The sequence below is a fragment of the Panicum hallii genome, chromosome 9, assembly GCF_002211085.1.
Source record: "Panicum hallii strain FIL2 chromosome 9, PHallii_v3.1, whole genome shotgun sequence".
Taxonomy (NCBI): domain Eukaryota; kingdom Viridiplantae; phylum Streptophyta; class Magnoliopsida; order Poales; family Poaceae; genus Panicum; species Panicum hallii.
The window spans coordinates 70944346-70967035 of NC_038050.1; the positions used below are offsets into that span (position 1 = coordinate 70944346).

At 47.0% G+C, this 22690-nt stretch overlaps 4 protein-coding genes across 7 annotated transcripts; 2 read left to right on the forward strand and 2 right to left on the reverse strand.

Annotated features, from left to right (window-relative positions):
* Positions 1-128: 128 nt before the first annotated feature.
* LOC112877330 (FH protein interacting protein FIP2) lies at positions 129-4145 on the reverse strand. 2 transcript variants are annotated; one of them, XM_025941623.1, is made up of 11 exons: positions 3950-4145; positions 3755-3864; positions 3537-3671; positions 3292-3444; positions 2985-3068; positions 2709-2752; positions 2503-2576; positions 2278-2336; positions 1639-1698; positions 795-875; positions 129-608 (listed from the first exon to the last, which is right to left on the reverse strand). In XM_025941623.1, the coding sequence occupies exons 1-11, from the start codon at positions 3993-3995 to the stop codon at positions 555-557; spliced, it is 900 nt and encodes a 299-aa protein (XP_025797408.1). In that variant the 5' UTR covers positions 3996-4145; the 3' UTR covers positions 129-554. The 2 variants fall into 2 exon arrangements, with proteins under 2 accessions (XP_025797408.1, XP_025797407.1); XM_025941622.1 differs by having other exon boundaries at positions 2709-2755; positions 3950-4144.
* Positions 4146-6348: 2203 nt separating this feature from the next.
* Positions 6349-12007, forward strand: LOC112877319 (ABC transporter G family member 22-like). 2 transcript variants are annotated; one of them, XM_025941597.1, is made up of 10 exons: positions 6349-6833; positions 6975-7048; positions 7146-7369; positions 9080-9235; positions 9315-9498; positions 9583-9903; positions 9990-10277; positions 10380-10664; positions 10974-11081; positions 11214-12007. In XM_025941597.1, the coding sequence occupies exons 1-10, from the start codon at positions 6413-6415 to the stop codon at positions 11433-11435; spliced, it is 2283 nt and encodes a 760-aa protein (XP_025797382.1). In that variant the 5' UTR covers positions 6349-6412; the 3' UTR covers positions 11436-12007. The 2 variants fall into 2 exon arrangements, with proteins under 2 accessions (XP_025797382.1, XP_025797383.1); XM_025941598.1 differs by having other exon boundaries at positions 6350-6833; positions 9583-9825.
* Positions 12008-12063: 56 nt separating this feature from the next.
* Positions 12064-16008, reverse strand: LOC112877326 (cell number regulator 13). 2 transcript variants are annotated; one of them, XM_025941612.1, is made up of 8 exons: positions 15761-16008; positions 15004-15643; positions 14035-14456; positions 13573-13676; positions 13315-13386; positions 12996-13102; positions 12638-12731; positions 12064-12375 (listed from the first exon to the last, which is right to left on the reverse strand). In XM_025941612.1, the coding sequence occupies exons 2-8, from the start codon at positions 15409-15411 to the stop codon at positions 12326-12328; spliced, it is 1257 nt and encodes a 418-aa protein (XP_025797397.1). In that variant the 5' UTR covers positions 15412-15643; positions 15761-16008; the 3' UTR covers positions 12064-12325. The 2 variants fall into 2 exon arrangements, with proteins under 2 accessions (XP_025797397.1, XP_025797398.1); XM_025941613.1 differs by lacking the exons at positions 12064-12375; positions 12638-12731; positions 12996-13102 and adding an exon at positions 13168-13228 and having other exon boundaries at positions 13260-13386.
* Positions 16009-19566: 3558 nt separating this feature from the next.
* LOC112877849 lies at positions 19567-22573 on the forward strand. Its single transcript, XM_025942224.1, has 2 exons — positions 19567-20013; positions 21590-22573. The coding sequence occupies exons 1-2, from the start codon at positions 19741-19743 to the stop codon at positions 22406-22408; spliced, it is 1092 nt and encodes a 363-aa protein (XP_025798009.1). The 5' UTR covers positions 19567-19740; the 3' UTR covers positions 22409-22573.
* The last annotated feature ends 117 nt before the right edge of the window (positions 22574-22690 follow it).

Below are 22690 nucleotides of genomic sequence, written 5' to 3' on the forward strand. Positions count from 1 at the left end.
GAAATGGAATATCTGAAACAAATGTGAAAGCCATTTTTTCAGTGCATAATACTTGTATATGCCAAGCGCAAGCTAACGCAGGCTCGCTCTCCGAGATGACATAGTAAATCGACACCAACAGAATGAAGTTTGCTCCAAGCAGAACACGTAATCAGGTAAAGTCCACAATAACCAGGAAATGTACAGCCTTTTGGGGTTTATAAGAAACAGTAATTTCCTCTATACTGATGCCTAATTTCGATACAGCTAGTTACCACATTTCACTGAGGGCTTGTTTGATACACCCATTCCCCATGTGGATCGTAGGGGCCTCATCAATCCCCTCCAATCCAGAAGAGGAATGGTATATCCAAACCAGCCCTGAATGCTAATAGCGGATACAACACATCAACATCAAGCCAATTGTTTTTTTTTTTGATGTACTTGTGTCCTAAATTTCCACCAGCAAAGACTGGAACAGCAGGCACCATCCTGTTGCACGCAAGCTAGCTACCACCTCCAGTAAAATTATACAGTATACACAGTCAAACTGTTGATGGTCTTCTCTTGTTGCATCACCTGATAGCTCCAAGCAGATTCGCACCACCAAGCTTAGCACCAGTTAATTGCTGTTGATAAAGCAAACACGGTTAGAATTCAAGCTTAGACATTGGTTTGTCCGGTACCATGGGATGTGTAGCAACTACTTGTGCAAAACCTTGAGGTAAACAGAAGTGCCCAAGATCCTTTGGCTTTGTAACTAAAGGTAAGACGGGAAATGAAACTAGAGAATGGAATGAGGAGTAGAAACATACAGTGTCACGCAAGTCAACTTCTCGCAAGTAAGCTCGCTGAAGATTTGCATCTTGCAAGTTGGTTCCAGACAACTTAGCACCCTGCACAAATCAGAATGAGCTCGACAAATGGTTCTGATTGATATTAATTAGGCACCAGATAAGGAGTGGTGCTAATGTTCAATTGTTTGCACATTTTCAATAAACCAATAAAAAAAGAGAATATGTGGCGCATCTATCAAAATTGCATCACAGCTTAACAAGGATTAGTACAGTTTCGCTTATGCAAATTTTCACAGACCTTAGATATGGGGAGCAAAGATATGTTTATGTCAGCACTACTATCAGTTGATATGACTAGTATACATGCCCTCTATGCAGACCCGACCCCTATTAGTGAAATTACACGCAAAAGATGTTTAAAGTTCTAAGAACTCATCAGCATCTTAACCTAAAAAGAAAATGATCCTACACTGATCCTATGCCAGCAAAAAGTAACATATCCATTTATCCTCATTTCAAGCTTGGGATTAGTCAAATAAATAAATGTAATTAGAAAAAAAGGGTATTTATGAGGAATAGGTATGTACTACCTATAGAGCATTTGGATTCTGCTAAAAGTAAATTTTGCCCCATTGTCTGATAGCATATTCCTCAAATCTTATTAACAGGTAACCTAAAAAGGAAAAAATGGTTTAAACTACATGGATATTTTATACCACACTAGAATATGAGCCTGATAAGCTGAAGCCTTTAGCATGAGGCATAATGATAATCAATGTCCAAAGATACTTCAGTTCTAACTTCTACCAAGAATACACATAAACATTCCCTGTCAAATCATGTGATACGATTTTCAATTTACCTTAAGATTGGCTGCTTCAAGGTTAGCTCCTCTCAAGTTGGCAGACGTCAGATTAGCGGTCTGAAAATCCATTTGAATTAATAATAAGATGCACACATAACAATCAGCTTCCAAGATTTTATGGTTTCTGAATTGTTAAAAACCAGTCCATATAAATCTTTTATCTGCAGCAATCCAGGGGAATAATGTAGCATATTCCTATGAAGGGAAAACAATTGAACAAGGCTGTACTAAGAAAATCAAGGCATGAAACTAAGATATGTATTCAACCATCTCGGCACTTAATTCATATATTAGTTAGTCAATTACACATGCACAAAAGCGCCTAGGCACGCCTAGGCTCTAGGCGGGGGGTCACCACCTAGAGACCGCCTAGCGCCTTTTTTAAACTTGAAAACAAACAGGCATGTCTCCTGAATGTGATTCAGTAAGCACTGAATTCTGCTGCCACATTCTGGGTTCTACAACATATAGCTGGGATGAACTATAGATATCTAAGCACCAGCAGCACTAGCACTAACATACAACAAGAGAAAATACAGAGATTATTCTACTGTTCATAATGATTTTTAACATTGAACATAATGTATTTGAACAGCAACTCAATATGTTGAGTTTCATGCACTATAGTTTGCATACCTGTAAATGAGCAGAATGAAGATCCGTTTCAATGAAACTACAACGTGTTAAGCATGCATCTGCAAAGTAATCCGAGCATACAATATTTTTATCAAGAATACAGAAATACAAAGTTGCATACCCAGTTGTATAGACATAGTACAAACTACAGGCAAAGATCTACACCAATGCCACAGTAGGCATGAACCAAGAAATGAAAGAACAGATCAATGTTAGCACTGTTACCTTGCAGGTTTGCACTTCGAAGGTTTGCTCCATCCAGAATAGATTCTTGAAGGTTTGCTCCAATAAACTCACACCTGTTACTCCAAAGTGGGTGAACAGAACGAATGCCAAATTGCACAAAAAGGAAACTGAATGAGAAAAAAGGGGGAAATTTAATCTTACAGCCTATTTAAAAATACTACAAGTAGCTTGTTGGAGTGTCTTACTCACGCAAATTGGCATTTTGGAAAGATGAGGATGAAGCTTCCACCTGCTGATAAGAATAATAGAATATAGAGGAGATGTATTATCAGCAAACTGTTTCGTTTTTTATAGCAGTATCTTAGATAAGAACTTAACAAATAAAAAATATTTTTTAAAAATTTGACATAATTGAAACATCTAATAGTCACAGATGAACTAAATTAGCATAATTGCTACGGCCTGCTACTGCTAAGCAGCTGATAAACAATAACAAAAGTATTTTACTGTGATTGATTTACCGCGAACTTTGCTTTGTAAAGGTTGGCACATGAAAAATCGGTGTTCTTAATGCATGCATAACTGAAGTCCACCTCTGACAAGTCCTGTGGAGGAAAAAAGAAACTGCATGCTTTAGAGTGTAAGATAAGATGTAATAAACTACAAAAAAGTATAGAAGAGAGTTACATATTTGCAAAACTCTCATGTACACCACACAAAGATAAGCTAACATGGTGGTACAGGCTAAACAACAGCTAGAATGCCAAAGAAACAATAGTCAATAACACCAGCAGAAAACAACAGAAACAAGTCTCTCAAAGATCTTACAAGCTTAGACAGATCAAGGCCAGATAAATTCACACCACGGAACCTAACTTTCTGAGCCTGGATGCATTTTATCACGTCCTTTCGTGTCAATTCAGCCTCTGAACTGTCAACTTTCTTCCAACCGAGCCTCTCGTTTATGTAATCAGTTAAGCCCTAGAGCAGAAACTATCACCTTATGAACAACAATTGAATCAAAAAACTATCTTTAAAGAAGACGAGGCGGAATTGAGCCATTTTTCTTTTACAAGCAACTGGTAGTACTCTGCCTCGCGCAGCAGCTGCTGGTACTCAGACTCTGACATCAAGGGGATGGCGCCGTCCCTGAGCCAGTTGAGCACGTGCCGGAAATGTTTACCGTCCCTGTCCACGAACACCGTCCCCTGCACACAATGACACAAACCACTCGACTGATCCTCTGAAGCCGCAAAAGAATCAGCAGCGACGAGAGAGCTCCGGACCGTACCGTCGTGGGGTGGTGCGGGAGCATGTGCCGGCCGCTGAACATGGCGGCAAGCATGGAATCGGGCTCCCGCTGCGTCAGCGTCTCCACGGTCGTTGCATACTTCTTGCCCCCTGCATCATGGTAAACGAATAAGCCTGCGATTCGCGACCGAACGGCAAGGGGGGCAGCGGATCAGGGAAGGGCGAAGGGTCAGACCTATGTTGAGGAGGACAGGGGGGGAGGAGGGCTCCGGCGACTGCATGGCCGCGGTCGCCGGCTTCGGCACCGGCGGGGTGGTAGGCGGAAGGCGTCAGATTGCGGAGGGGGATCTGGAGATTCTGGTTGGGGCGGGGGCCTTCGTCTACCTGCCGTTCCGCTCCGGCTGGGTTTTACTTTTTCTTTCCCTCGTTTCTTTTCTTTTATTTATTTTCTTTAAAAAGGGTCCCGATTCCACGATTCATTTTCAAGCTTCGTGTAATTTACACTAGCACTAGGACATTTGAACCGTCAATTTTAAAAAATTTAAGTCTCCAACCCATCTACTTCACGCGATGTTAAATCATTATAGTTTCGGCTGATGGTATAGGGTTCAGTCTTGCAAGTTAAAACAACTCACATGCAAACCAATTTCAAAAAAAAAAGGCACATGCAAACCTAAAAGCAAAATTTGTACTTTGTATGTTTATTTACTTTATTACGATGACCTCGTTGAAATAAATAAATGGTACCCAAGATGGCTAAATACCCATTTATGAATTGGGATATTGAACTTCTTTCGCTGCAAGGGTGGCATGGATAGTCTTCTTTTTTCAGCATCTATTTTGAAAGAAATGGTAGGCCTAAGATTAGTGGTCTATGACCAAATTATTTTAAACTTGATGCCAGCCACACCAAAGTTAAAGGCTGGATCACTCTTTGACCCGCTCTAGGTAGCGGTGCCTAACAATTATTCACCGTCCAAATTAAACTAGGGCCATATTTACCATTATCGTGTCTGAAACGCATGCAGTTGCGGTTGGATCACTCTTTGACGCCATTTGCGGTTCCTTTTCTGAAACGCAGCGTGCCGTTATCGTCTCTTCCTTCAGGCTTGCGGCTGTTGCTACCTGCTAGACCGGCTTGCTCCTACCTCCACCGGTGTCGTATGCTTCAGGTAACACCCTTCCTTCCCTGCCTCTCCCCGCTCCGTTGCGGTTCGGGTCCCACCATTCCCGGACAAGGATCCCAGCCAAGTTGCAGCAAGGCAAAGAGAGGGCCGTTACTCTACTGCCGACGACGAGTCCTTTTTCGCCTCGCACGGGTGGCCTGTTCCCTCCCGTGCATGGCTGGCTGGCCGTGGCGCGATCACCCTCACCAGTCGTCACAAATTGCAATTGGGGACGCGATCGCGATACCAGGACAGGATCCGACCGGCGTGTCGACGCCATCTCCCCACTTGGGCAACCGGTCGCGCGTTTCGTCAGTGTCCGGGAGCACTGCTTCCATGGGAGGCCTCGCATTTTTCCCCCTCTGCCAGTTGATGCGCGCCTGACATTCACAGGAAAGACCGGGCGTCGACGCAGTCCACGCAACTTTGCCACTGTGAACTCTGATGGCCCCGTCCAACAGTGTTCAATTCTCTCGTCGCCCCCTGGACCTGCGTGCCATGAACATTCAGCGTCAGGCCCCTGCTGCTTCGAGTGATCCTCATGATTGTGCCGGGCGATCGCTAGCTCGTGTGAATATGGGAAGCGGGGAGAGAGAGCCGTGCCCGTCTCGTGTCTCTGTCGTCTCTGCGCTCCTCTGTCGGGTGCTGCGAGCCATCGGAACGGAACTCTCGATCAGAGCTGGCATGAACATAAACGCGTGCAATTATTGTGCTAGTTCCTCAGAGGAATCTCGTAAGATTTTTCCGTGGAACTTGCTTTGGCAAACAGATGATGATGCTCCGGTTGGCGTGAGGCCGGAAATCCAACAAAATTCCTCCGAACTCGTCCCTGCATTTCTGAACCCGACGATGAATAAACTGTTCTAAATTCGCCACGACATGCATATATACCTAACCAAACGAAACCAATGCATCTGCAAACATCCAGCAGGTCCAAAGATCAGGCCGCCGACCGGGCGGCGGCCGATCGCCATCGACGCGGGCTCGCTTCATTGTCCGGTAGCCAGCCAGCCGGCGCTCGAGCCGTGGGGTGGAGGAGCCGCAAGCTAAGGGCGCCTGAATAATGCTGCGGCGAGATTGATTTGAAGCCAGGGAGCGGCCAGATGGCCGGGGTCGCGGAGGGCAGAGCCGCGCGCGGCGGCGCCCACGCCTCCGCCCATCCCTATCGGATCGGACCCGCGCGGCGGTGTGCAGGCAGGTGCCCTGGGCGATACGTCGTCGTGAGGCCGGCATGTGTGGAAGGCGGCTGCCCGGGCGCGCGCGGCCACACCCCCACTTTCCCGCGCCATCAATGCCGCCGCGCCGCGCTGGCGAGCCCTTGCCCCTCCGTTGCCACCCCGCCGTCGCTCTCGCCACTGCCCGTCTCGCCGAGCCTGAGTCTCTGCTTGGCCAGCTAGTCGATCGCTTGCTAGCTGCGCGCGTCGTCGCGGTCTGGCACGGGCAGGCGTATAAATCAGGGCGGCCCCGTGCAAAAGCTACAGTTGTAGCTGGTGTAGCTGTGCGCACGCACGCACGTAGCTAGCTAACTGGTGATGGAGTCGATAATGGAGAAGCCGATGGCGGTGGACGCCACGGGCGGCGGCGGCGGAGGGGGGACGATCGGGCGGACCAGGTCGGACCAACTGGCGCCGTCGCAGTCGCTGAGCCGGACGGCGTCGGCGGAGACGGTGCTGAGCAACGCGGACACGACGAGCCTGTCCCGCAAGTCCAGCTTCGGGCGGAAGCGCACGGCGTCGGGCGGCGGCGGCGGCGGCGGCGGCAACAGACACATCCGCAAGTCGCGGAGCGCGCAGCTGAAGCTGGACGTGGAGGACCTCGTCAGCAGCGGCGCCGCGCTCAGCCGCGCCTCCAGCGCCAGCCTCGGCTTCTCCTTCACCTTCACCGGCTTCACCCCGCCGCCGCAGGGGGGCATGCACTCCGCCGACCCGACGACCTTCAGCGACGACGACAGCCGTACGCACGATTAATTCCACACATATAAACTAGCTATATATACATATATATATATATATATGTCCGAAGCTACCTGCTAGCTCTAAAGACGGTTGCACGACGTCGGCTCTGAGCGACCATCTAAAGTGCGTACGCCTGCAGCCATGGACATCGAGGCCGGCGCGCGGCGGCGCAAGAAGCTGATGACGGAGCCGACCTTGCCGATATACCTCAAGGTAAAGCACACAACCAGAAACACCATGCATGCATGCTGCAGCGAAAAGCTTGCGATACATCTCATCAGCGGCGCCGCGGCGCACACGATGCATGCAGTTCACGGAGGTGAAGTACAGGGTGGCGGCGAAGGGCTCGCCGCGGGAGATCCTGGGCGGGATATCCGGGTCGGCGTCCCCCGGCGAGGTGCTGGCGCTGATGGGCCCGTCCGGCAGCGGCAAGACGACGCTGCTGAGCATCCTGGGCGGCAGGGCCGGCGGCGGCGCCGTGGAGGGCTGCGTCTCCTACAACGACGAGCCCTACAGCAAGTCCCTCAAGCGCAGGTAACCCACCCCCACCGTGTCAATCCATCGACGCGCGCCTTAATTGCACCACTGCTTTAACTAGCAGGGCATCCAACTAATAATTTAATAATCAGTTAACTAATTAATTAAAAAATGGTATTGATTTCTCCGGGGCAGAGTTTGCTCATTATTAGCTTGGGTGATAAATTAATTGTGTGGTCAGTAGCTTTCGGTAAGTTAAGTGGGTCCATCGGCCGGTGATGAGGTGTTGCTCGTAGCTACAGGTGGTGCCCATGCACGCATACCTGTGCCTGTCCATAGCTGACAAGTACTGAAAAGATGTAGCTTAGCTAGCTGCCTAGCCGTGGCTCACGGTTATCCTGCGAGTTTGTTAACTGTTCGTGCATGGCCTCTCGCCCTCCGGTTTACTGTTCATGCAACTCTTGTTATGGGTGATTGTCTGCACAGTGTACTGTCTGTACCCGATGAAATTGACCTGACAGCCTTTTAGGGAAAAAATGACCTCTTTTTTGAGGTACAGAAAAAGAAAATGACCTGACTGACGGCGGCCTTGTCACTTTCGCCTCCATTGCCACCAAGTAGACGGCCTGGCCCAAGGATGGGTCTCGGGCGAAGAGTCTTGCGAGTAATTTTAGCCCAAGCCTTCTACGGGCCTGGCTGTTCTTGGGCTAGGTCTCTCACATAGGCTTTGGTTCGGCCCGGCCAGCCAGCTCCCGTTCGTTCCGTTCGCCATGCTCACGCGGTCTCGCTGGCATGGCGGCACGCGCCTCTCGCCCGCCCGGCGAGGCGTCGGCCGGCCCCTGGCCCTGCCCCCGTCTCCTCCTGAGTCGCCGGCGGCTTCAGCCGAATGAGTTGTTCCAAGTATGATGGGGTCGTCCGGTGACTCCTCATGCTGGGGTGCTCCCTCCCTCATGTAGCGTCAGTCCACAATCCTTTCTCCTGGTCTCATGTTTCGGCTGCCACTCTCCTGTCGCCGTTACAATCCCTATGAATCCATGATGGGTGGGTGGCCAACCTACCTATCGGCGCCGGTTCGTTTTCATGGATTCAGCGGTGAGATCTAGGGTTGATTATTCGCCAATCCATTGAGTAAGAGCCACTAACTAATCAGCGATCCCCTGCCAGCGTGCAATGATATGCCAGTCCCGCATGTCCGCAGTCTGTTCGGCAAATTTCCTCAGCCAGTTGTGGTTAGAGGCGTTGAATGTGCAAGTCTCCGTGTTCAGACGTCAACATCTCCTGAAGCGTTGGATTCTCGGACCACCATCCTGTGAATGATGAATTGATGATGCCCCCTCATGCTTGTCATTGTCACAAGGACTGCCTCCGCCCTGCTTCTGCCCAGTCATTTTAGTTGTAGCTGTTGATAGAGCCTTGCGTTTGACTAGTCTGTAGTAGGGTCCTCGGGGAGACACCAAGGAAGGACACCAGTGTAGTATACTCACTAACTCTTTTTTGTTAGTAATAGATCCAGTAACTGTTAACTATAATCTTCCTTTCCCTACTTCCGGTTAGAAAAAGTCTTAACGTAAAATCAGCACATGATTCGCAATTTGGAATGAGAGACATAACAGATGTATGATTCTCTGAAGGATGACAATTGACAAATAAAACCAAGAAATAGGTTTGACTGTCAAATAGGTTGGGAGGCCTCACGGTATTTTACAAAACATTGATATCTTGTGAGTACGCATGTTGACATATAGTTGGGCTCATATTTGCTTGCAGGATAGGGTTTGTGACTCAAGATGATGTTCTCTTTACCCATCTTACTGTGAAGGAGACATTGACCTATGCGGCATTACTTCGTCTCCCAAGAACAATGACAAGGCAACAAAAGAAAGAACGGGCAATGGACATCATATATGAGCTTGGCCTTGAAAGGTAGACTGTGCGTCATACATTTCTGCATTGTTGCATATTCACTATCCTTACAAGGTTGCTTAATTTGTTGTGTTCAAAGGTGCCAGGACACAATGATTGGGGGATCTTTTGTGCGTGGGGTTTCAGGGGGTGAAAGGAAAAGAGTTTGCATTGGAAATGAGATTCTGATCAATCCATCTTTATTGTTTCTTGATGAGCCAACATCTGGGCTGGATTCAACTACAGCCCTAAGGATCGTTCAACTTCTTCATGACATAGCTGAGGTGAGGTGGAAGTAACTACTAATGAGTAATGGCAGGTTGGTTGTCATCAGTTCAGTTCGTCCTTAATTTAGTTGATTTCTGCAGGATGGGAAGACGGTGATCACCACAATTCACCAACCATCTAGCAGGCTGTTTCATAAGTTTGACAAGCTTATCCTCCTGGGCAAAGGAAGTTTGCTATACTTTGGGAAGGCATCTGAAGCCATGCCCTACTTCCAGTCCATTGGATGCACCCCACTTATCGCGATGAACCCAGCAGAATTTCTACTGGATCTCGCCAATGGCAACACTAACGATGTTTCAGTCCCTTCAGAATTAGATGATAAGGTGCATATGGAAAATCACACTTTGGAGAATAATAATTCCAAGAATGACTACAGGCCATCAGCACAAGATGTTCATGAGGTGAAGCATGAAATCAATGTGCTGATGTTATGATATATGAATTGGTTTTTAATTGTACCGAATAATGTATTTATGATGTTATGCAGTATTTGGTAGATGCTTATGAGACTCGGGTGGCTTTTAAGGAGAAGAAGAAGCTTCTAGCTCCACTTCCAATCAGTGATGACCTGAAAGTAACTATAACATCATCGAAGCGAGAGTGGGGCACAAGCTGGTGGCAGCAATATTCCATCCTCTTCTGTAGAGGGATCAAGGAAAGACGGCATGATTATTTGAGCTGGATGAGAATAACCCAGGTCATAGCTACATCAATTATCTTAGGTTTACTGTGGTGGCACTCTGATCCCAGCACACTAAAAGGTCTAGAAGATCAGGTATTACACACACGACTAGCTATTTGATTTGGTTAAGTTATTTCCCATAAAACTAATTGATACATCGTAGCATCATAAGACAATGCCATTTTGTGCATGCAGGCTGGCCTACTGTTTTTCATTGCTGTGTTTTGGGGTTTCTTTCCTGTCTTTACTGCAATCTTCACATTCCCTCAAGAGAGGGCAATGTTGAACAAGGAGCGTGCAGTTGACATGTACAAGCTCAGTGCATACTTCTTCGCCAGAACGACAAGTGATCTACCGCTTGACCTTTTCCTCCCTGTCATATTCATGGTGATCGTCTACTTCATGGCAGGCCTCAAAGCAACTGCCACACATTTCTTTCTTAGCATGTTGACTGTCTTCCTCAGCATAATTGCTGCTCAGGTATGAAGTTCAGAGCTAGTTTTGCTAATTTTCAAAAAGTTTTTATTGCTGGCTTAGTAGTTACAAGCTTACAGTGACTGTTATAAATGGAGAAAACATGACGAACATCAAATTTGTGTCCAATAGATAGTCAATAATAAACCGGTTGGGGTCAATGGGAGGCGTATAGCGAACACGAGGATGTTCTCTTGTCATGACCAGTTAATCCATATTACTACCCATTGGTTAAGGTTACTAGAGTATACTGCAAAAGGATATTAACAGTGATTCTTTTCAGAACTAGTGGTCTAAAAAAAATTGATATTGCAGGGACTAGGATTGGCAATTGGAGCTACCCTGCTGGATATCAAGAAGGCAACAACTCTAGCTTCAGTTACAGTCATGACGTTCATGCTAGCAGGAGGCTTCTTTGTAAAGGTGAGTGCATTACCTGATGCAGCACTGATGGAGTTGCTGCAGAATTATAAATGAGTGTGGGTCTCGCAAAAACAGGCACTTGGCTTGGAGCACTGAATAACTCTGTCCTAATTCCACTCTGATGATCTGCAGAGGGTTCCCCCATTCATCTCTTGGCTGCGCTACCTGTCCTTCAACTACCACACGTACAGGCTCCTGCTTAAGGTGCAGTACGATCCCGTGCCGGACATCCTGACCACCACGAAACACATTGACAACGGCGCCACCGAGGTCGCGGCTCTCGTCGCCATGATCATCGGGTACCGGGTGCTGGCGTACCTGTCGCTGAGAAGGGTCAAGGCCCAAGGCAGCTAACACATAGCATCACCGCGTGTGTGGAGTGTGGACTGACTGAAGCCTGAACTCCTGGAGGCTGCAAACTGCAAGGGTTTGGGTGTGTAGGGAAGTTTATTTTATATTGCGCCGTAAAAAGATGGAATTCTTTTAGTTTTCTGTCTTTTTCAACTAAGTTCAGAGGGCCCCGAAGGCCAAATTCGAGAATGGAACAAGAAGAATCTGTAGCGAGTATCAGAGACAAGCTGTGTTGTAATTTTTCCTTCACAACGATTACGTGTTTTAAGTGATCAGGAAGTTAATTAGCATAAGTTTAGATATGGGGGCATATTGTTAGGACAGGTACTTTAGGACAAATCCTACTCGTACTCCCAAGCATGCCTAACATTAGGAGTATGTTCATATCGATGGATGGAGACACAGACACGGAGTCACGTAACCAAAGGGTGCACTTCAGGGGGCAGACATTCATCCGCATCAGGCTTGGACGGTCCCACTTCTGCAATGTTTGTTTCTGTCGTTCTATGCAGAAAAGAACACTGAAGTTTATAGGATCCATCTTTCCAACTTGTAAATAAAGAGCTCTTTTCTTCCTTTGCTACTGTTGTAGGGTAAAAAGGCACACACACAAAAAAAAGGATTCCTGATCTTGGCAAGAACTGACGATGTTAACCGATATTAGGCTCTAACAGGCCTGTAACTGGTGTGTTTACAAAGTACATACTGTGCGGCTATGCCCCAACATATACTAGTAAGCATAGATACAGAACCATCGAAGTACCAGGAGGACAATGGACAGTAAACATAAATACAGCACAGAACATATTGTCGTATCACTACTCTGGCAGTACAATATTAGAATATTTTTTGTCAATATCTTTACAGAAGTCCAGGTCTCCCATCATGGCTGCTCAGTGCTCCATGTATTGACATGGCGGTGGGGTAGTCTTCGTCTTTTCGCCTGCAGGAATAAGAGGCAACACAGAAATCAGTATTCCTGCACAAGTCAAATTATCGCATGCAGCTATCATCAGATCTATTACCGAAATAGAATCCCATGTTGCAAACAGAATCATTTACCAACGATAAAAGGTAAGGCTTAAAACTGTATTGTTTTGCTACAATTTTTCTATTTCTTTACCAACAAGGCAGCATACCTGTTGTCCCAAACCTAATTCAGTTCATGGTTCACGTTGCTAGAAGCATTTGAGTAGGAAACTCACCATAAGCTCCACGAATCTCGACTTCCCGCCATTCTTGAACAAGGGCGCAGCAACAACACAACAGATGTGAAAGGAAGTCATCGCAGCAGCCTCCCTGTCAGAAGCTAAGAGCATCAGAGCTTCTGAAACTGCAAAGACTCCAGCAAGTTTGCTAATATATAAGAGAATCAGAACTTCTTCCACTATATATTAGCAGAGTACAAATTAACTTTATCAAGATAATTGTTAACCAAATGTTTTCCCGTGATATTCTGGTTTTGGTAAATGGCCAATCCCATAGTATGGTTAAGAAATAAGCATTTCTATTTTAAGGACAAATACAGGATCAACTACTAGTAACATGTCCAGGAATATTTACCGCAATGTCCAACTTTTGACGAAGCTTTCTCCTTACACAGCAAGTATAACAGCAGCAGGATAATATCAGGGAGTATGCCATAATATCATTGCAGGCCTCTCCAGAAGCTGAAAACAGCATAGAATTATGTAAAGCAAGCTTTAGCTAACAGAAGCAACTAAAACCTCAGAAACCATATGAAAGCATTCTACTTGAAAGTATGTACGGCTATATCTTCTTTGCTGCAAGGAAACCTCAGCATGTAAAATAAAGTGAAGATTAAACCTCAGCATGTAAAATAAAGTGAAGATATTTTCACTTTCCAAAGAAATATTCTTACACATTGGTCTGTCCTTGGCCACTGAAGCAATTCTCGAGAAGGTTCCACAGGGAAAAAACAAGGTCTTGAAACCTATGTCACCATAGATAACAAAATCACGTAAGAAATACAGGAGCAAGCTAGATACAAGGCTGAACAAGTATTCTTAAAATATCATGTAAAACACCATAGTGAAATTATTTAACCAATACTGAATACAGTGAATAAAATTATGGCAATCAAATATCCGTTGTTCAAAGATAAGGTTAATAGGCATACACAAAGCTGGCTCTGAACAGCAGCCAAGTAAATCTGCATGCCACTCATCACTGTATCCTCTCCTTGAGACAGGATCATGTCCATATGAAACTGGTGAGGAACATCTGCATAGGACACACACTATCAGAACTAAAAAAACTAATTTGGAAGATAACCTGATTTCATGTTGTTAAAGATAACCTAATTTCCCTTCCAACTAAAAAAACAACAACATTCACACAGGAGTATGGTTTGTTATCTTTTGGGATGCACAATTTAGTGTACCAGAATTACATCTCTAAACAAGGCAATAGTCGATGGTATCTAGACACTTCTCATATCACTCGTCAACCCATGTGGACTCAAAAGGAAGGTTAATGTTAACCCAAGGGGGAAAGGGTTCCCTACACAAATATGTCAATATCATATATTCATATAATAAAGAAACAGTTACCAAAACTACAACAAGCTGAATTCACCAACCGTGGTGCGCTGCAGGTATCTTTTGGCTTCTTTGGATAGTCATCATCATCATAAGATTTTGCACCATCTCCTTTGGATTCATTGTAATTTGAATCCTTTTTTTCAGAAACTTTAGCATTTGTTCCTTCCTCTGGAATGGTACATGCCACAGTTTTCGTTACTCCAAGCAGGTGCTGAATAACCTCACATGAGCCCAGATCCATGTTGCTTTGTGATCTTTGAAGCTCCACTTGGAGCTTCTCACTCTCCTTCTTAAGGGCTTCATTGAAAGGTAAGTTCGGATAGGAACATGACAGAGTCTTCTTGAGCACTATTGTAGGATTTGTACAAGGATCAGGATTTAACAGAGCATCTTGCACTTTCTTGTCTTCCTCATCAAAAGAATATTCACATTGGTCCCTCTCAATGTACTCAATCCGATCCTGGAACAGTTAAAAAGAAGAGTAAGCCAAACAGGAAATTGAGAGAAACAGCAAAAGATGATCCTTGAACCTTGATTAAAGCTAAAAACAACTAGCTATACTGTACAAAATTCAGCTTAACTTCCTTGTGTATGTATATGATTCCACAGGTGTATAGAAGCACTGAAAGCGATGGCACATAAAATAGTTGGAATTTCATTATTCGAAGAACATTAGAATCATTGGTCCTACCTACTTCATGGCTAACCAACAGAAAACAAGAAACCAATCAGGGCGTGCAGGAAAACAACCCTAGTCAATCAGATAATGATACTTTAGAACCTCAAAAGTAGAGATTCCACGCACCATGCTTCAGAACCAAAGAATGATACACATCACCTTCCTTCTAGAGTCTAAACCAGAAGGAATATCCCAGCAGAATGGAATATATAACAAACTAACATTTCTGAAAGCCTACCTAGCACATCCAGTCTAGCATTCTACTGCAAGAATAAACAAGTGAATTTTGAGATTTGCTAGTGACAGTGAGAGAAAGCTGATTACCGACCCGAATGCGGGCATTGTCGACGAGCGTGATGAGCGGGACGAGGCGGAGGTAGTTGTCGATCTCGTTCTGCGCCTTGCGGAACTGGTAGACGATGTTCCAGCCCATGGCGAGGAGGTAGAGGTAGGAGCGGTCCTGGCACGAGTTGACGAGCAGGTAGCCGCGCCGGAGCGCGTCCTCGAGCTGCTCCAGCGGCTCGCGCGTCTCCGGGTACTTCCTGAGCTCCGAGACCCGGAGCTGCTCCAGCAGGCCGCCGATGAGCTTGAGGTGCTGCGCGAAGCGGCGGCAGTTGCGCTTGTGCATCCGCGCCATGGACGCTGCCTTGACGATGAGGGAGATGAGCTTCACGGCATCCAGCCCCGTGAGCTGCGCGATGTTGGAGAGCTCCCCCAGGTTGTCCCACGACGCCATTGCGATCTTGAATTTCTTACCCCCTCTCCTCCTCTACACACGAGCCGCTCGGCCTCTCGCCTAATTCGCGCGCGAGGCGAAGATCGGAGAGACCCAGCCGATCCTACCCGCCACGGTGCGTCCTCCCGCCGGCCATGGCTCCAAGAACCTCGCTTTCGGTTCTTGATTGCAGGGAACACGACCGCGGCCGGGCAGATCTGAAAGATCACAATAGCGGCATTCCTCCTATCGCCTGCGAGGAAAGAAATCAATCGAGATCAAAGACCCTTCTGCTTTCGCAAACCAATGCTGCGCTGGGAACGGCAAAATGCTGCTGGAAATCCCGTCAGCTATTATACTACTGAATTACCTCTCGCTGGCACCTCCTCCGGCCGTGACAGAATCGGAGACTGGACTGGGGATGCGCGAGGGCGCTGCGCCTCTCCCTATCTCCCTCCCTCGAGCGGCGCGGCGGGGAACTGGAGTGGAGAACAGGCAATGCCTGCAAGTGGGAAGGGGGAGGGGCGCGGAGCGGATGAGGCGACGAGCAGAGGAGAGAGGTTACTGCTGGTGCTGGACTCGCTCACCGATTCACTCCACTGACCAGCTCGCCTCAGCCTCACAAGTCACAACACAAGGTTGCGCTGCGTTCCCCGTGTCTCCGAGTCCGTGCCGTGCCGGGCCTCGCCTCCAGCGCTCTCGTCACCCGTGGCTCGTGGGCAGGCAGGTGGGGCAGCGGCACTAGCACTCCACCGCGATCAGCGACAAAGGAATAGTAAACTTTTGGGAGCTTGCGCGTTGGGTCTCGGCAGAAAACTGTTTGCTCCTTCTCCTGCGGCTGACAGGTGGGCCATCTGTTCAGATTCCCAGGCCGGTTCAGTTGAGTACTCCACTGTAGTTGGGTTCAGGTTCAGCACCCTTGTGCGTTGGAATTAAACAGGACCCGGGTCGAGCTCACGGCTGCGAGCGCCCGTGACCGACCTGGTGGTTGGAATAATTGTTCGGTGGTGGGCTGGTGGTAGTAGGAGTACTAGGATGGCTTTTATTTTGTTTATAATACATTTACCGGAAAAGGAAAAGCCCCCGCAGCTGCCCTGGCAACTTTGTCCGCGGACGAAACGGACGTGGGCGTGCGCCGCGGCTGCCACCAGGCCACCAGCTCGACTGCGCACTGCCGCACTTGCAGCGCCGAAGGTGGTGGACATGCGTCGCCACCGTTGCCGTGGGCCGCCGCTTGCCGCATTCGGTGCCTCGTGTAGTGCCATTTGCCGACCCACAGCCATGAGGCTGGCCATGGACAGTATGACACGTTCAGAGCAAAATGAAAGGATCGGTCGCTTCGGTGTGCGACTAGTGGGTTCATACACCTTGGACACGTTGATTTCACGGAGCAGACATGGTGTTGCTTGCGGCTGCTGATCCAGCGTCACCACCCCCGCAAACGCCACTGAATTTGATGCGGTCATCGACGGGGGCTCCTATTGTCCTATATATCTTCCACATCCACAAGATGGTTAAGCTATTTATCTTTGAAGTCCACCAAAACCCAACTAAAAATGATCCATTCAACATTTCAACTAAAAATTATAGAAAAAGCTATATCTCACCCGTGTGATTCGTTGTTCTCTCTCACTCGAATTTCTGAAAGCTTCGGTTTCAGACACTTGCTTGAGAATTATTTTTTCCATCTCGGTTGTACTGGATAATTTAGTTTGGGATTTCATTTGCTATTCTGGTAGAGGCTCAATTGGCTGGTTTGAAAGCAAATGCCCTTTTTCTCAGCCAATCTATTTGATTTCCCGGTTTATCCTCAACTCATTCTTATTCGCAATTTGAATACTATTAGTTACAATTAAATTGTGTTATGTTGACAGCAACAATATGACTGTAATTTCTGTGTAAATTATGTATCATTTCTAATGGAGTGTCTTGTCAATTAAATATATTGAATATGCATTTTCTGGATGCAGCAGCAATCTCATTACTGTTAACTTCCTTAAAAAAAGTTGAATAACTTCATAATCATAATAGCTTACTAGGTTGAACATATAGTTACACTCACGATGCAAATATGTTTAAATTTCAAGTGTGCATTGTATCATCATTTATATACGTTGTGGGTGTAATTTGAATTATTTTGGTTGTTTTGCGTTTTTGGCATTTGGCATCTGTGGGATTTCAAAGGCATCGCAAAATTTATGCTTTTTATTCCATGAAAATTTCTGTAAACATTTGTAACTTTTTGTAATATGTTATTTTATGTTATTTTGGTATTTGCCTCTTATTGCTTCCATCTTTTATGCTTTTCTATTTTTTTAATATTTATTTTTTTATTTCATTTTGGTACGTTTGATTTTGATCTGATGGATATAAAATTCAGGTGATGGACGTCTCTATTTCACTAAAATATTTTGTGGTGTACATTTGAGTGTCAAAATCACTTGAGTGATGGAACGCTCCAAATCACCCGAGTGAGGGATAGACAGACCCAAAAATATTGGAACATTTTTCAAAAATGAACCTCAATATTTTTCAAAAGAAGTTGAACCTATAGTTTTCAGAAATGTTGAACCTCAACAAATTTACAAAAAATGTTGGTCAACTTCAACATTTTTTGAAAAAATATCGAGCAACATTTTTTAAAAATGGTGAACCAATATTTTCCATAAAAATCACCGGCCGCCCTCTTCTCCGGCGGCGGCGCTCCCGCGCGGGGCAGGGCGGCACGAGCGCACCAAGCAAGCGCGGTGGTGCAGGCGTTGGCCAACGTAGCGGCCGGTGGCGCGGGGCTGGGTGGGCGGGCACGGCGCATTCGGCAGGGGGGGCGTGCTGACGGGGGGCGGCGGGGCAGCAGCGCTGGAGAGCGCGCCGGCAAGCGGTGGCGCGAGGGGCGCGTGCATGGGAGGGATGGGCGGCGACGGAACCGGACGTGAGAGGATGGGTTTGCGGTGTTAGAGTTTGAGCAAGATCCAACAGATTTATACAAATCCTAGAGAAAGGGAAGAGAAAATCTTCCCGAACATATATAGCATTCCCGGTCCTCGACGGCATACGGGCAAACAGCAACAGCAGAAACCCCCGGCCGTCGGTCCGTCTCCGACGAGCGGGCTCCAACGACAGAACTGCCTGCACCGTCGTCGGCTGGGCTCGTCGCGCGCGGCCTGCTCGGTTCCCCGCGAAACTCCATCTCCGGAAGGCCCAAGACGGGGTGCCCCGACGCACACCACTGGCCCCGCATCCCTCACCGCAGCTGGCCCGTTAATGTGTTGGAGGCCCAAGTCGGCGGCTCGATTGCTCCTTCCTTCGATGGAGGGAGCATTTGGGCTCGGAGAGTCATCTTGTTTGCCGTAGGCTGAAAGCTTACCGTCGGCACACACTATTTTGGTTTTTGCTTTTTTTTTAGGTGCTCGCATTGTTTCCTTTGAAAAAACATGTTTCAACAAGGGCTAGACATTACCCTGCTGCACCTAGCTAGAGATAAATTCCGGGTACAGGATTAATGCTCGATGTGTACCTGAAATGCCACTTGGCCGTTAAAAAAGGGCTCATTCGTACCAGTGTGCTCATCGTAGATAGCTGGACCATTTATGGCACTCCATGTTATATGCTGATTTGCATACGTGGAGCATTTTAAGTTTTGACTTATCACCTGGACCAGAAAGCACATGTTGTAGTAGGGTCTTGTTTAGATTGCAAATTTTTTGCAACAGTGGAACTGTAGCGCTTTCGTTTGTATTTGATAAATTTTATCTAATCATGGACTAACTAGGTTTAAAAGATTCGTCTTGTGATGTACAATTAAACTGTGCAATTAGTTATTTTTTTACATACATTTACTGCTCCATGCATGTGTTCCAAAATTGATGTGATGGAGAGAGAGTGTAAAAAGTTAGAATTTAGGGTGCATCTAAACAGACCCTAGCTTGAGATTGGACAAACAACTTGACCACCGGAAGGATGACAACAACTCCACGGCTAGAATACGCAGCCTAGGCAAATAACAACCACGTCAGCAGTTATTCGCGCTGGCCAAGTCATCTGAACATCTCCATCGTGCCAGAACAGAACAGTCTGCTGTACGCCACGACTGGTACGAGCAACGTGCGCGCCGCGCCGCCACCACCCTCCCGGCTCTGACTGCGCGCGGGTCATCAGCCTCAAGCGCCCCAACCACCGCACTCAAAGCAGTCGCCGTGCCGAAACCGTCTATCCAAACCCGCTCTCGCTCTTCCGAGCCGCCACCCTTTGCCTGCCTACCCCCCCACCGCCGCATCCTCGCCGAGTCCAAAGCCAAGCTGTTGCAACCCATCCTCCCCGGTCTCCCGGACTCTCGCCTAATCTTCTCCTCCCATGGAGCGGCTCATCTCCACGCCCGCCGCCTCCCCCTCCCCATCCCCCTCGCAGACCCGGATCCGCCTGCCCGGCGGGTCCGCTCTCCTCCCCTCCCGGCGCCTCCCCGTCGCGGCATGGCCCCGGCTGCGGATACAGCCGGCGCCGCCCGGCGCGGCGATCGCGATGGCGTTGCCGCTGCGCCACGAGAGCCTCTCGGCCGCAGAGCCGGAGGAGGCGCCGCCGGCGGCCTTTGGGGCCCCGTGGAAGCTGCTGGGGAGTCTGCTCCCAAAGGTGATAGGACATTTTTTTTCCCTCCCTTCCCGTCTAAGATTGCAATTTGGCTCGGAGAGTACCCAGGATATGGTAGTGATGGTGGTTGGTGGTGTAATTGAGTGTACCGTGTAAGCAAGCGATTCATGGTTGGCATGCTACTTTTCTGGCTCAGGGAGCATGCCGCTCCTGCCTGGCTTCAGTATAAGCTTCCTACTGTTAACTGTGTGAATAAGAATAGAAAAGCACACTCTAGGATATCCAAGTGTAATTGTAGCATTTTAAAAGTGAAATAAATACGATTCGGCTGCTGTAATTGCTAATATACAGAGATAGCTTAATCTGATTAGATAAGAGGAGGGAATGACATGCAAGACCTGCTATTCATTCACATGTCTTGTGCTCTAGTGCTCTATGCTGACCAATGCGAATAATGCTAAATGCACACGGTGCTAGAAGGAAAAAGTAACTTAATTAACCTCTGTGAAGCCTACAAATACATCTGGAGTGCATCCGAGTAGTCCTGTGACTTTGGATAATGCTTTGGGAATTAAGAAACTGTATGGTGACTGGCAGCTCTGAGCTAGGTTTGAGAAGTTTTAGGCAAAGTTATCTTTTGTGGTTTATCTGACAAATCAAGCCCAGATACCATGCAAGGACTCCAAGTGCTTTTGGAGTTGTGGTCGTAGAGAGGGTCTTGGCTACTGGTCCTGTAACCTAGTGAGTTTAGAAATTGGTGTAAATCGTTCCAGTTTTTAGTTGGGTTGGTATATTTTTGTGTACAATGTTGATGTCAATGCATCTTGATCAGCTGCTAAGCTTCCTTTCTACGATTTGTTTGGTGAATTGTCTTTTGTTCATCATACTTTACTGAGGTTTCCTCAGGGGCGGGCCTGAATTGTTCTCGTAAACATGTAGTGGTCAAAACAAGCTGCATTATCAATGTTCTCATTCCTCCCAAAAGTGATAGAAGTGCCATAGTTGAAGGCCTTTAGTTGCTGCATTGGTTTTGCACAAAATTTCCTGTTGCAAATTCCGCAGGTGTTTCTAACTTTTAGGTGTGTTAGGATTTCTTGATCATTGACAATCATGTTAGTCTGTCTGTTCACATGTATTGTTCCCTACTCCCGATATTGTCTTGGTGATTTGTTGGCAGGATGCAACGGCCATTTGGGCAGATTGCTCTTCATAACTGGCAATAACTCTGGTGCTTGCATTTTTATTTTGTGCCATGCTTAGAACCTCTTGCTAGGTGCATTGGAAACTGATCTTTCTAAAAAAAACTTAAAGTACAAACGCATGTATGCTCTTAATAATTTAGTTATAAAATTGGAGAGAAACTTGAGAATAGAAGTACAAAAAATGCATCTTTTGAGAGGATCAAGGTAGTAAGTACTCCGAATTTCTGATGTTATTTACAGGTTCAAATTAGATTTTTGGTACTAAGCAGCTTTCATTGTATAATTTTATCAAGCTGTATATTGCGTGGGCTTATTATGTGCACAAGGAGCTTATGTCATTGTTAGCTAAAATTTAAGATTTCTTGCTGGTCTTTCTCTGTCCTGTTCTCATGTGTTAAAAATCTTCTGTATCGCAGGCTTCCACTGCTGCCCTTTTCCTATTGATGACACTTATTACTGGCACCCTGCACTCAAGCATCCCTCATTCGGCCTATGCATCGATGCAACCAGTAGCCAATACTGGTGGAAGACTCTTTACGACAGAGATACTAAGCAGTGGTTGGGCTGGTTTTTTAGCTGGGTGCTTACATACCTTGTCTGGACCTGACCATCTAGTTGCCTTGGCACCACTTTCTATTGGGAGATCAAGGCTTGAAAGTGGTCTGGTTGGGGCCCTTTGGGGCTGCGGTCATGATGCAGGACAAGTTATTTTTGGCCTGCTCTTCTTGTTACTCAAGGATCGATTGCACATTGAGGTTTTCCGTGCATGGGGAACACGAGTTGTAGGCCTGACCCTCCTGATCATAGGAGCCATGGGTGTCCGGGAAGCCTCAGAGGTTCAAGGGTCCACACAGCTAGTTTTGGAGGGTGTCGATGCCAGCATGAGTGGCAGTGAACCTTTGCAGGTCCCATCAGCTCCCAGGAAGAAGAAAGTCGGTTTTGCAACGTTCGCCACCGGAGTCGTACATGGTCTCCAACCAGATGCACTGCTGATGGTCTTGCCCGCGTTGGCTCTTCCGTCGCGCTTCGCTGGCGCGGCATTCCTCGGCATGTTTTTGGTCGGCACTGTTTTTTCGATGGGTAGTTACACGGCTTTTGTAGGTTCTTGTAGCGAGGCCCTGAAAGAGAAGGTTCCTAGGATAACAGAGAAACTGACCTGGGCGGCTTCACTTGCAGCTATAGGCATGGGATTAGCGCTCCTGGTGGGACAGTTCTTTGGGTTCAGCCTGTACTGATGTTTGCTACGTGTGTTTACTCGGCGAGATATTGTTCTATGTAAGAGCATTGTTGGCAATTAGTTTGATAATAGATGGTTATTGTTTGTGAGACTACTACATGTATACTGCTGCAGATTTGACCTGGCTCTTGCTCACTTAACACCGATTTACTGCTCTGTATCATTTGCTGTTTTTATCTGATGGAAAGATGGGTATCATCTGTGCGGTGTTCCTGCACATATGAGAGGATGGGAAGGGTGGTATGGTTAATCCTACAATTCATAGCCTCCCAGTAATGTG